The 15,000-nt window shown below is 46.8% G+C and overlaps 1 protein-coding gene across 1 annotated transcript in view; it reads right to left on the minus strand.

Annotated features, from left to right (window-relative positions):
- Positions 1 to 569: 569 nt before the first annotated feature.
- The window catches only part of LOC148501515 (histone-lysine N-methyltransferase 2C-like), a gene marked incomplete at its 3' end in the record, with an annotated part of 143,143 nt that continues 128,712 nt past the window's right edge, over positions 570 to 15,000 (minus strand). Inside the window, exons 5-6 of the mRNA XM_088450358.1 lie at positions 4,616 to 4,761; positions 570 to 679 (exon numbers count right to left, since the gene is read on the minus strand). Coding sequence (XP_088306484.1) covers positions 570 to 679; positions 4,616 to 4,761 — 256 coding nt within the window. The remainder of the gene's footprint in view (positions 680 to 4,615; positions 4,762 to 15,000) is intronic.

Here is a 15,000-nt window from a genome sequence, read left to right on the forward strand (position 1 = left end):
GTGACGTCCCGGTCACCGCCGGAGAATAGACGCCGGGCGCATGCGCCCGGCATCTATTCTCCCTTTCTGCAGCGCTTGGGGGCTGCCCGGCATGTCCGTAAGCGCCGGGCACGCCCCCAAGTATGACGAAAAGGGGACGCGTCTTGTAGACATGCCCCCTTTTCATGACCACGCCCCCTTTCCGGTTGCCCCCTCTAGCTCCGGCGCCCTGCCTGCCACCGGAGCTAGGGTTAACACTATACACTGATATAATACTTATAGATGTCACATTATAGTTGCAGGTGCAAGCCCAACCTACAGAAACATAAATAAATTAACAATAGCAACTTAGCTGCATAAGTCATATTTGGAAGCAACAAAATCAGATAGTACACCTTAACTGCATTCAAAAGTAATGTAACTAAAACAATAATATATTGTACAAAAAAAGAGAAAACAAAAGCAAAGTACAGAAATCATTGGCTAGACGGAACAAGACAGTATTTTTCTTCTGCTATGCCACAGGAATTCATATTGGGAATTACTTGTTTTGGTATAAAAGATGGCAATAAACTGTCGGAGTGCCTTACCTCTGTGCTCCCTGAGACAACCGCTTTGTCCACATTGACCAGTCCCCGATCTTCAGACTGGTGCACGCCTGGCGACCACTCTGCACAGCGCTGATGAGCCCAGCAGTGTCCTGGAGGATAAAAGTTGGATTAACAATCTTGGAATAAAAACGAGAAGTGGAGTGCTTATTTGAACAGTAATGAGAGACTGCGTTATTGTATAAATACAATTTTAATAAAGGTTATTGCAAGGTATAATGTATTTTCACACAACGCCCAGAGTGCATGCATAATATATATATATATATATATATATATATATATATATACACACACACACACACACACTCTGGGCATCTTGTGAAAATGAAGATTAAAAGATAAAGACCCGCAATAATGCGTCAACGTTTCAGAAATTTAATCAGTTCTGAAACGTTGACGCATTATTGCGGGTCTGTATCTTTATTTTCACTAGACGCCCAGAGTGCCGCCTGCTTGCATAGCTACATATTGTCCCTCAGATCTGTGAGAGGTGAAAAGGAGGGCGCCGGACGCAGTTGCTCATTGTGGTAACACTGGAGTGCCAGTCGAAAACATAATATATATATATATATATATATATATCGCAATATTTTGGCAATAACATTCCCTGTATTTACAGATTGAAGTGTGAGTGCAGAGTTTGTATGATGATCTTTTTTTTTTTTTGTAAATTGTGAGGTCACATACCAAGGGCACTCCAGATGGTTAAGTGCCGTGGACAGCTTACATATGTAAATACACCAACATTTGGGGATGCAATTAGGAACACTTGGTTGGTATGAGGACAAAATCAGAGTTGATTTTGGAACTACTGGAGGTCCCGCTCCAATGTATGGCCGATGGAATAGCAAACGTCCTACAATATTTGTAAATACCAATACCAATGTATAGATGGATGTGATAATGCTTCTCAGTATAATAGAAGATGGAATGGGATTGAAATGCCGGCGGCGACAGGATCAAGATTTAAGTACACCACCAACGAAGTCCTAAATATATTAACCGAATATCACAAAAAAAAAAATAGTATTATATATATATATCCCAATATATTGAAACAAAACAAAAACATATACCCAAAACAAACCTCCCCATAACCCCCCACCCTGTGTATCCTAAACCAACCTGGTTGTACCTGCAAGCCCTAACATCCACCCCCCTAGCCTACACTAACCTACCTATAAAATCTCCAACCCCCCAAACCCAATTAGCGGATGGTAAACTTATATAAATGCCAAGGGCAATAAAGTGAATGACCTAAGTTAGGCTAGACCCAGCTCTCCCGCGTTGTACAAAACTGGAGTACCTCCCATAGCAATTTACAAATATTCATATAGCACAGAGGATATCAAACAAAAGAAAAAGGAGAAAAACAGGGTAAGTAAAGTACATGACAACATTAACAATTAGTAAGGTCTGATAGTGGGCTGCAAATTATCAGACATTAGTCCAGCCAGGCTTCATCCCCTTGAAAGGATAAAAGTGGAAGAATAGTCCTGTCCCAGCACACTCTAGGAGAACCAGGAAAGTTCACATTGTACTTAAACAGTAAATCCCATTAACTTGGTGCACCAAATACAGTTATAGAAGGAATCTGAAGACGACCCACAGCTACATCAAACGAAACCATGATGCAGACGGACAAAGTCTCTGAGAATTGCACACTCAGAAATCAGGTAAGTGTCCGGCTTGACATTTCCACAACACTTCCGAGGGGTACTACAGGAAGAAATGATATCCACTGGTTTAGTATCGAGCTTATGGAGAAGTGACTGTGTAGAGGCATTGACAGCCTGAATGATTAGTTGCAGAGAACCATGCATGTTTGAGATAAACATATAGACATGGATAGTTAGAGGATCACTATAAACAGAATGAACATCCCAGAGTAGGAGCCTCAGCACAGCAGGGAGATCAAGACTGCTGCCTAGAGGAAGCTCCTGAGGCACGATGGCAGTGGTTAGCACATCACCAGGACTCACCCGCAGAAGCCACCAAGGAGACAGACAAGTGCGCGTCACCAGGCTGCAGATATGCTGAGAAGTCACTAATGGAGAAGTCCCAACGGCCTCTGATACAGGAGATATCGGAGCCGTGCAGGCACAGCACCAGTGCAGTTAGGAAACAGCCACAGACCAGAGCAAACCAAAATTGGCAGTCGTGTATAGCAGAAGCATCACAACATGGGACTCGACCGACGAGATCGCCAGGCAGCAGTTAAGCCCACAGAGGAGAGGGAGCACACCGGAGTACTCCAAAAGATGCAGGAGAGAATACCACAGTGATATATCAAAGTTGGGAGAGGTACTTCCACGAATACAGGATAAATAAAGGAGCTGGTGAAAAGCGTCCTACGCCATGCTACTGTTATGAAGAAGTTTAGACAGTCTTGAATATGACTTGGAGAAATTGTCACTTCCCCTCCCAGATGATTGGCTGTTCTCCCTTTAAATATGATGCTCTTTCACACTCTAGGCATGTCTTGATAAAGGCCCAATCAGGGCCGAAACGCGTCGACCAGCTAAGAGTGTGAACAGCCTTTCTTCCTATATATGGATTTTTAGGTAATTTGGACTTTTTTTTATTTATTGTTTTTTTTATATTAAAGGAACTACTTTTTTCACTGTAATTTTTTTACTGGTGATATTGCTTTATTGTTGATATTTTCTGGACATTGTAAATCTCATTGGATCCCTAGTGATCTTTTTTCTGTGTGTGGATATCCAGTTTTGTTTGAGATTTTTTAATAATAAAATTTTTTTGTTTATGGTCTGGTTTATCCATTTGGATTCATTCTCAATTATACACTGAGGAAAAGAAGCCGGTATAGGGGACAGAAAAATACCACACAAAGATACCTTGATATGCCTTCAAAGAGCTACATTTGATCGTGAGTAGGGTACGCCCTCCATCTTTTGAAAATTCATTAGCAGGTCTAAAGAAACTGTTGTGTGTTGAAAAACTACTGCACTGACTGAGTGTGGTACGTTACACCTATTTCTGGGAAACTTGGTACACGGATCACTTGTGGTGGGCATTTCCTGTGTGACAAAGATACCTTGATACGCAGTACACCATATTATGTGCGAGTTATGGTACGCTGATTATCATTCACAGATATACAGGGTGGATAAAGAGGATTTCTTTGAACTTTCTTCCTATAGAAGAGAAATTGGTCTACACATGTATATATTTATTTCTTTTTCATGATCTCCCTACATCTGAGTTGAGAAGACTGAAAGGAAAAGATCGATTTCAATACATGTGCCATCTGCACGTTCCAACAGAAGGGATGTATATATATGTATCAATTTACAATTATTATGTTTAAAGTGCATGTCTTATGAGTCCCAAAAGCTCTAGTCTGTTATATCATATCCCAAGTGCCAGTTGTTTGTATGACTGCTCCTCCACCGTTCACCATGTCACCTTAGAACTGGTCACCAACTCTGTCCTGCATCCAAGACTTCTCCTGTGCTGCCCCTATTGCTCTGGAACTCTCTCCCTCGCCATATCAGACTCTCAGCCAGTACTCACCTCATCATAAAGGCCACACAGCCCTCCTCATAACTCTATTTCTTCCCCACTTAACTTCCAGTTCACCCTCCTAGTTACCCTCTTAGACTGTAGTCGGTCTTTCCTCCAATCATTATCTCTGACACCATTGCGCCTTTGATCCAGTCTCCCATCCCCCATTAGCGACTAAGATTATGTGTTTGTTCATTTGTTCAGAATCAGCGAGTGCTAATATACAAGTACTCCCTAGTCCTTACACCCTCTTTCCCCCACACAAATTATCACTACTTTCTTTACTTACTCACCAGCCATCGTGAGTGGCTCTATCCAACCCGTTACTTCTCCTATATACTCCACAATGTGTTTGTTTGAATCCTAGTTATCCTATGTATTAATGTATTATTGCACTGCTAACCCCTGTGTGGCACTGCTGACACCATATAAATAAAATATCATAATACTGTCAACATATTCAGTGACTAATGCCAAATTTAAATGAAACATCTTACCTGTTGACTCAAACAAGGACTGTATACGGATGTCATCAGGCAAGCCAACTTGACACAGTTCATCCCAGAATTTGCTACCGTGTTCGTCAGATGCTGTTTGGGTGCTTACACTTGTGTATGTGACATTGATTTCAGAGGATTTTACTCTAATGGAGAGAAAAGAGACAGACGTTTATACTAAATACCTGACTTGTGACAAAATTATAAATTTTTTACATTAAGCACTAAATGAAATGTTCACATATATAAGAAAAAGTGTACAGAAATTACAGAATGTACAAACCATACTGACCGAAATCTCCAATCGAGCTGCTGAAAGAGCCACACAGGGTCATCATCATAAAGTCACATAGCGCCACAAATTTCCGCAGAATTGAGTTGTGATTCATATCAGTCCATGCCCCATTGCAACTTACAGTCTAAGGGGCAAATTTATCAATGATCAGAATCTAGACGTAAAATCTCTCTAAAGCGCTCCGGAATATGTCCGCATTATATAAATAAAATAAATTTTTAGACCATAAGTAGCAATAAGGAATTAAGGGCCTTATTCAACAGTGCACTAGCTAGTGCACTGCTGAATGCAGATTTCCAATGATCGGGAATCTGTGCAGGTGAACGACCCGTTCTGCGAATGTGCAGAACGGGTCTGCGATCCCGCACGAGACTGGCAGCAGACTGTCAGTGATTGACAGTCTGCTGTCTTTTGTGGGCGGGGATGTGGCGGCGATGCCCACCGTTCCCTGAAACGGAGACGTGATGCCGCCGTTGGGGTGGGAGGAAGAAGCCAAGATCTCCGTCAGCTGACGGAGATTTCCTGGCTTCTGGCTCACAACTGAAGCGGCCAGCTGTGTGACCTCATGGGTCACCTTAGCAGAATATGTTCTGAAGAGTATCAGATGATGCATTGGACAGCGCATCTCGTATACGTGATGCCTCCTGCTGCTTTACCATATCTGTACAGCTTTGCAATTCCGTCTGAAGCTGAATCAGGCCCTAAATACTGCCCGAATCAATATACAGCCGCAGGGACAGGGGCTCTGAAAAGAGCCCGTCCCTGAGATGTGTTTGGAGTGAAGTGACCACATCAGCAGTCTCTTCACTCCTCTATTGGCACTCCTGCACATGTGCAGTCTAGTGACGACGCATGTGCGGCGGCCCTTGCCTCCTCTGGTAATTTTTGCAAATGTAGCCCATAGAAACCTATAGTGGGCTGTGGCTGCTGACGGAAATCGAGGGACTGTGGCAGATATGGAGAGATCTTCTGCGGACTCTCCATAGTACATTCGGGGATTTCTTAATATCTGTAGGAATCCCCAGAAAACAAGCGTTTTTGGGGAATTATCCAAGGACCCTAAATGCCCTAAAATACAAACTCGTATGCATGTGTGGGTTCGTGTTCATTTTTTTCAGAACACATCTAACCTAGCAGTATGTTTTTGGAGTGTGGGAGAAAACTGGAGCACCTGGAAGATCCATCCCACACAGAGAACATACAGACTCCACATAGATAGGCTATGACTGGGAAATTAACTCATGACCTCAGTGCTGTGAGGCAATAATGCTAACCACTACACCACCATAAGCTCCTCCAATGGTATGCTACCTTGAGTTCACAGCATGGTCAGCAAAAAAAAAATAAAAAAAAAATATGAGATATGGTAAGAACTTACCCTTGTTATCTCTATTTCTACGAAGTCCATAGGGTTCCACAGGATACCTTGGGGTATAGGTGTGACGTCAGTCGCAGGGCACCAAAGAGTTAAGCTTTCAGCCTCCCAGGATGCACTAGGTCCCCCTCCTATACCCCGCCCCCGAGCCAAGGCATCTCAGTTAGTTACCAAGCCATAGGCCGGAGGAGGAGAAGGAAGAGAGAGAACAAAGATCTGGACACATACAAGAATCACATTCTCACCAGAGGGAGACGGAAAAACCGGTGACCAGAGCAAAGCCCATCTGCAGCACAGGTGCGACAGGGCGGGAGTCCTGTGGAACCCTATGGACTTCGTAGAAATAGAGATAACAAGGGTAAGTTCTTACCATATCTCATATTTTCTACTTCAGGGTCCATAGGGGATCCACAGGATACCTTGGGGATGTCCCAAAGCAGTATCCTTTAAGGGTGGGGACGCTCCTGTGTAGAAAGGAGAATCCGCCGCCCGAAGGAAGCATCCTGAGAGGCGAAGGTGTCAAACCTGTAATACCTCACGAAGGTATGGACAGAGGACCACGTAGCAGCCTTGCAGATCTGGACTGCAGAGGCACCATGTCGTGCTGCCCACGAAGGACCCACAGATCTAGTGGAATGAGCCTTCAGAGAAGGAGGAACCGGTAGGCCTTCATGAAGATAAGCTTCAGAAATAGCCATACGGATCCAGGCTGCCAAAGTTTGCTTTGAAGCAGGCCAACCCTTTTTACGGAAGCCATAGAGGACAAACAAAGCGCCCGACTTCCTAAACGAAGAAGTGCGGTCAACATAAGTCCTTAAGGCCCGCACAACATCCAAAGAGGCCTCACCCACGGAAAGACTCGGTGAGTTAAAGGCCGGAACAACGATTTCCTCGTTAACATGAAACTGGGAAACAACTTTGGGAAGAAACTCGGGCCGAGTGCGGAGTACTGCCCTGTTCCCATGAAAAACCAAGAAAGGGGGTCTACAAGAAAGAGCCCCTAACTCAGAAACACGTCTGGCCGAAGCAATAGCCAGAAGGAAAACAGTCTTAGCTGTTAGCCATTTAAGATCCACTGAGCCCAGTGGTTCAAACGGCGGTCCTTGGAGAGCCCTCAGGACCACAGCCAAATCCCAAAGCACCACAGGTGGAACAAAGGGCGGCTGAATGCGGACAACACCTTGCATAAAGGTGCGCACATCCGGGATTGTAGCAATCCTACGGTGAAACCAGACAGACAGGGCCGAAACCTGTACCTTCAAAGAAGCAAGGCGAAGCCCATGATCTAGTCCCGCTTGCAGGAAGGCGAGAATCCGAGACAGACGAAACTCCCGCGGTGCATAACCTCTCGGTCGACACCACTGGAAGAACGTATGCCACACGCGATGGTATATCCTCGCGGAAGACGGTTTCCGAGCTCGCAACATGGTACGCACCACAGAGCTGGAAAACCCCCGGGACCTCAGCATGGGACCATTCCCCCGGATGAACGTCCTGGCGACTTAGAAAGTCCGCCTCCCAATTGAGCACTCCCGGGATGAAGACCGCTGATATGGCCTGGAAGATTCCGCTCCGCCCAAACCAGGATCCGAGAGCCGCCCGGCTTCGGGTTCCTCCATGCCTGTTTATGTAGGCCACGGTGCTAGTGTTGTCCGACTGGACCTGTACCGGCTGACCGTGGAGAAACCGATGTGCCTGCTGGAGAGCATTGAAGACCGCACAGAGTTCCAAGATATTGATTGGAAGCTCCGCTTCTGTCGGCGTCCACCTGCCCTGGAACAGATGTGGACCCGAAACTGCTCCCCAGCCCCGAAGACTGGCGTCCGTTGTCAACAGGACCCAATTTGGAACGCAGAACGGACGTCCCTTGCTGAGGTGGGTCGTCTGTAACCACCAAGCAAGGGACAGGCGAACCTCCGGGGTGAACACAATCGTCTGGGACTTCAGAGACTGAGGCAGCCCGTTCCACTTTGACAGGATCAGGTGCTGCAGAGGTATGGAGTGAAACTGGGCATATTCCACCATGTCGAACACTGACACCATGGAGCCCAGTAACCTCATTGCCGAGTGTAGAGACACCCGGCGGCTGTGCAGACAACTGCGCACCCTTGACTGCAAGGCAGAGATCTTTTCCTCCGTCACGAAAATCTTTTGCTGTCCCGAGTCCAATAAGCCAATAAGGCTCCAAGATGCAGAATCCTCCGAGACGGGATTAGAGTGGACTTCTGCCAGTTGATTAGCCAGCCGTGCCGTTGCAGCAGGGCAATGGTCAGGTCCAAGTGGCGTAACAGGAGCTTTGGAGATCCCGCCACCAATAACAGGTCGTCCAAGTACGGCAACATGCGGACTCCCTGCAGCCGCAGAGAAGCCGCCATGACCGCCATCACCTTGGTGAAAACACGCGGTGCTGTCGCCAGGCCAAAAGGTAACGCCCGAAACTGGAAGTGGTCGCTGCGGATTGCAAACCTGAGGAACTGTTGATGGCGCAAAAGAATAGGGACATGCAGGTAAGCGTCATGTATGTCCAATGACACCATGTAGTCTCCAGGTTCCAGCGCCAGAATGATGGACCGTAGGGTCTCCATCCGAAACTTCGGTACCCGCAAAGACTTGTCGAGTGCTTTGAGGTTGAGAATCGGACGATACGACCCATTGGGTTTCTGTACCAAAAAAAGATTTGAATAGAAACCCTGGACCCTCTGGGAGAATGGAACAGGCACTATAACTCCAGCCTGGAGCATAGTGTGCAATACCTTCCGCAGCTCCATAGCCTTGTTCCGGTCTGATAGTAGACCCGTGGTGAAGAATCGAGCCGGGGATCTGTGCCGGAAGGAGAGGGCGTACCCGTGGGAGACCACCTCCAGAACCCAAGTGTCTGTCGTAGTGACCGACCAACACTGGGCGAACTGCAGCAGGCGGCCTCCCACCCTGGGATCCCCCAAAGGGAGGCCCGGACCGTCAGGCCGCAGGCTTGTCATCTGGCTTGGGGGCCAGACGTCTGGTACTCCATGCCTGCTTCCGGGGCTTGACCGATTTCTTAGGGCCAGCCTGACGAGGAAACGACTGTAGTTTGGGCCTGCCCTGGGCCCTAGATGACCGAAAAGGACGATGGTCCAGAACCAGAAGGAGCAGCGGCCGACGGGAGACAAGCAGATTTGGCTGCCGCCAGCGTGGCCACAATCTTATCCAGATCCGGACCGAAGAGAACTTCTCCGGTAAACGGCAACGCTTCCAGACCCTTCTTGGAATCTGCGTCCGCCTTCCAGGATCGCAGCCACAAGGTGCGACGAGCAGCTACCACTGCTGAAGAAATTCTAGACACCAGAGTACTAATGTCTAGAGCCGCCTCGTTGATGTAGGTGGCCGAATCACGGAGATTGCCAATCAACTCCGCCTGTTCGGCCGGACAGTCGGAATCAAAAGAAGCCTCTAATGAAACCGCCCAGTGCTCCATCGCTCTGGCAACCCAGCAAATGGACATAGCCGGCCGTGCTGCCCCCCCCCCCCCCCTGCAAGGGAATAAGCGGACTTCAGGCAGATTTCCACCTTGCGGTCCGTAGCATCCTTAAGGGAGGATATGGATGGCATCGGCAATGTGGCACTACGGACAAGACGGGTCACGTGAGAATCCACCTGTGGAGGGGATTCCCACTTAGCAAAATAATTATCCGCGAACGGATAAGCCACCGCCAGGCGTCTCTGCGGCTGGTATCTTTTGCCAGGCTGTTTCCACGCCTCCTCTAAATGGTCCACCAACTGACCCGAAAGAGGAAAGACTGTGGCATCGCCCTTCACGTCTTTGAAAAAGGCATACTTAGACTTAGCTGCTGGGGGAACTTCGTCCTCAATCACCAAGGCTGTGCGGACCGCCCGAATAAGTCCAGGAATATATACTTTGGACTTAGCATCAGCGTCCTTAGTATGGAGAGGTTCCTGATCGTAAGGATCCAGAATCTCCCCATCATCCGACGTCCCTTCGTCATCCTCATAAGGAGCGGACAGAGACGCCACCGGCCGTTTATGAGGCCGCATCACAGACTCCCCTTGCAACACATCCGACAAGTGCTGTACAGAACTCGTCAGGGAGTTAACCCAGGCTGGCTCCTGAGAAACCGGGAGAGGGGAAATAGCGAGACTGTGGGGTACCACCAATTGTCGTGGGAAACCCTGCATGGGTGATGACACCACAGACTGCTGGGACAAACCCATCGGAGTAAACGCGGGCTGCGGAGCTAACTGGCCCACTAAAGCTGTTAGCGCCTGAGCGAAACAAGCCCAGGGCGGCTCCTGTACCGGTGCTGTAACCGTAAGAGGCCGCGCCATGGACAAACACTGCCGGCAAAGGCCCTCCACGCTACCCTCCCCCTCCGCTAACGGTACTTCACACGTGGTACACTGTAGCCGGAGGGGAAAATCACTTTCAGACATGATGGTACCACGTATGTGACCCCTCTCACCAATTATATATTAAATAGGCGAGAGACCACCCTGCAGCACCGCACCGCAAGGGCTTAGCAGAAATAAAGCTGACAGTCTTGAGAAGAAAAGTTACAGGCAGCAGCGCTAGCACAGTCACATACAATGCAAAGAAAATCAATTCCTGCACTAACAGCGCTGATCACTCAACTACACAGACACAGGGCCTGGTAGTACACAGCGCTGCATACACAGACCTGACGACAGCGGAAGAGAGGTATGCGGGGGGACCCAGACCACGATGCTTCCAATGCAGGCTTCCAGCAGCGTTCACCATGCTTCAGAAAAGATGGCCGCCGAGGAGCAGAGAGAAGGCTGGCCTGGGGGAGGAGCGCTGACACAGGGCCAGTCAGCACAGTGCAGAGGGGCCTGTGTGCAGCGGGGGAGGCGCCGGCTGTGAGACAGGGAAGGCGCGCTCCCCTGGCATGCATTTAACCCCTGGGACGCCGCAGTGCTACCCCTCTACTGCGGTCCGCTGTCCCAGGGGGTAGTGGAAGCGCAGGTTGGTCGCCTGGCTCCACGCTACAGCCAGTCCCCAGGGAGCCCCCTGCCTGGGGACTTAGGACCATGTGATCAGCGGGGACCCACCGCAGGACCCCACTGCTTACCTCTGTCCCCCTTGAATCCGGCCATGGTCCGGAACATCTGGGGTCACCGCTAGCTGTGACCCCAGATGCCCACCAGCATCCCCGGATCAGTACCGGCGTTCTGGTACCGGCGGGGTGTAGGGAAGACAGCATGGACGTCAGGACTGACTGTCCATGCTGTTCATCCAGATGTGCAGCCACAGCTGCATGAAGAAAAAAAGCTTCAGGGGCTCTTCTAGCCCCCACTCCAACAGGTGCACCCGACTCCGGCCGGGCACCAAACTAAACTGAGATGCCTTGGCTCGGGGGCGGGGTATAGGAGGGGGACCTAGTGCATCCTGGGAGGCTGAAAGCTTAACTCTTTGGTGCCCTGCGACTGACGTCACACCTATACACCAAGGTATCCTGTGGATACCCTATGGACCCTGAAGTAGAAAACAGGGATGAAATGTGCTCTATGTGGAACACAATATCCTTGGGCTCGATTTAATTCAGGACGATGCTGAATAGCCCCGAGAGGGAGCTACGGAAGCTATTCAATTCACCTCGCTGTTTGACCCGACTAAAGGATTTCTTCTCGCACCCTCTTGCGGCCGGCACTTTAGTTGGAGAATGCCTGTTCTCGCGACTAAACACGTTAAGTCTCAAGAACCGGCATTCTCCAACTTAACTGATGGACCAAACAGTGCAGTGAATTGAATAGCTACGGGAGGCTCCCGAGACTATTCAGCATCGCGCTGAATTGAACAGAGCCCCTTAATTTTAAAAACGTTTATCTACTACAAATACAAACTTGGAGCATTCACACATGTACTGGTTTTCCTCATGCAGCTGAGAAAACAGAAGCAAAACTTTGGTTGGTTGCTATGCGTAACATCATCACCTTTTGTAGCTCCGAGGAGTGAGAACAAATTTGATTTAAAATTTTACAATCCCTGTTTCTGCACCAATTCATACATCATAGTATGTTTAACACAGCTTGATAAGGTCACAACTATTGCTGGGTACACACTGGCCGATCATTGATCGGCCAACATATCGTGCCCCCATCGGCTAGTGTGTACAGACGATATGTCTGAACGTTGTTCACAGACATATCGCATTGGCTGTGCTGCACAGCCAATGAACAGATATGTCTGCAGATATATCTGTCCATCGGCAAGTGTGTACGGGCGGAGGGAGCTGCAAGCGGGTACTACTTACCCGGGTCCGGCACAGCTCCCCATCCATAGCAGCCTAGAACATGTTGCTTTGTGCTTGGCTGCACTGGGAGACTGTCCGAGGATGCTAAAGCAGCAGCCTGAACAGTCTCCTATGCCAAAAGGGGGAGCGATCACACAGCGCTCCCCCTCCCAAGCACAGCAAATGTTTGTTTTGTCCCGAAGGGGGCATGGCCACGTCTTCTGCAAACAGGTCACGCCCCTAACCGCCCCTCCTACAGCATGCAGATGATGGTCGTTCAGTGTGTATGAACGACCATCATCTGCAGATCACTCGATCTGCAGATATAATCTGTCAGGTGTGTACCCACCTTAACGCAAAACTTGTTAGTTCATTTGTGTAACCCAGCTTTCATGATTGTTACCTAGGCACTACTGAATTTTTGTTTACGAGATATTCAATCTGCTTAGATAAAGTTATAACTGAAATGCAACCCTCCTAATGAAGATAATCGGCCTAAACATAGGGGATGGTTCTCTTTATCTGATCAAAGTTCGTTTGGGACCAGCTAGAATCTCACATGATACATGAAATCAAAGACATTCGCCTCATGAGAAAGGCACACAAATTCCTTTATTCTTTCACCTTGTGGAGCACCGTAATATTTTCTCAAATGTATAATGATTTTTATAAGTGTGTTTGAGTAGGATCTAAGCAACTTATTGAGCTCGATATTGTTTTGCATGTTCGTCCTCAGTTGTGAAGTGGACAGGTTAGCATGACCTGAAGGCACGGAGACCACTGGAGTGTTCACAGTAGTAGGATGTGTGTGGTGGTGGATATTACGGGAGGTAGTGTCACAATAGCAGGAGAGTAGTAGAGAGAAGCAAAAGAAAACCACATACATCACATAACACTTGTCAAGCAACATTTTTCTACCAGCAGGAAAAGTTTTCAGAAAAAGCTGTTTCTAGATCTATTTCTGCTGCATGAAAAGCTCCTGGGTCCCCATGTTGAGAATTCAATTGTAGAACAGATAAGTGATTTAAAATTATACCCATACATAAAACAAACTTCTTATAGCTGAGATTCTTCTATCGCCATTTTTGATAGTACATTTAAACGTACAATGAAGTCAATACAAGTATATGTGGAACACAATTCAGGTGAACTTGCAGCATATGCTTTCCACATTAACCATTAGTTCAGGTCAAATCCAGCTATTTTTTCAAAAATGCAGCTTCAGCCAAATCTTTTTTTTCAGCACAGAGCGGTGGCAAATCGTTCTTTGTAAAATATGTGGCCGGCAGTAGTTGGGGTGTGGAACTTCTGTTCAATATAAAAGGACAAGTGCACTGTAAGGTGGGATGTGCTTTATGCATCTTTTAAAAAAAAAAATAAAACCCAGACAAGTAGTGTTTCCAATTTTACAGGCTGGAGAAACCACCAACATTAGATATTAAAGTTCTGTGGGACAGGATCACTCTCACTAAGCATAGGAGAGCTCATCGAATCCTCAGATTACTTATGTTTTTTGTTTTTTTTTTAAAACTAAATACACCCTTAAAGAAACGGGCTATATAAATAAAAGAAAATACATTTCAGACAAATGGTTAGGAATTAACCAAGAACATTTAGATTAGAAATTCAGGCTATATTACAACTTCTAGCTAATATGAAGACTGAACTAACTTGAAAGCATTCACCAAATGAAAACAAGACAAATTCTTCATGCACATATAGGATTATGACACCAACTACGTACAGTCTGACAAAGCATGAAACACTAGCACCAAAAAAATCACCACCGTGATCACAGGCAAAAACTACAACATCAACAAATTCTAACACTATAAGCCACAAATTTAATAACTAAAAATAAAAAAACATGCAACAAAAATGAAAAAATGCAGCAATTAAAATGTAAGCTCCTTTCCACCTGGTTAATCATAGTCCGCCATAAATTTAAACAGAAATCACCTGTACCAAATATTTGAAGAGAGGAATTTCTTGGAAATGTGACAAAAAATATTAAACAAATGACAAACATAAAAAAGACAGACAGAACAGCAAGCCTTCAAATTGAAATTAAGGCATTAATCAAATCATGTAATCAAGGAGGTGAAATTGTAATACAGGTTGAGTTTCCCATATCCAAATATTTCGAAATACAGAATAATTTTGGCATGACTGAGATAATGAAACCTTTCATTTTTGATGGTTCAATGTACACAAACTTTGTCTAAGGCAGGTCCCATTCCCGAGATATTTCATTATGATATGCAAATATTCCAAAATATGGAATATTCAGTTATCCAAAATACCCCTTGTCCCAAACATTTTGGATATAGGAGACTCAACCTGTATGGAGAGGGAGAGGGAGAGATTCAAAACATAATTAAGATAAGAATTGCAGGGTGTCGACGTTTCAAGGACCTAAGACCCTTTCATCAGGACTGTGACTAAAGCAGCAAATAAAAAATACATTCGT

Source organism: Taudactylus pleione, unplaced genomic scaffold (assembly GCF_031769625.1).
Source record: "Taudactylus pleione unplaced genomic scaffold, aTauple2 ptg000517l, whole genome shotgun sequence".
NCBI lineage: Eukaryota > Metazoa > Chordata > Amphibia > Anura > Myobatrachidae > Taudactylus > Taudactylus pleione.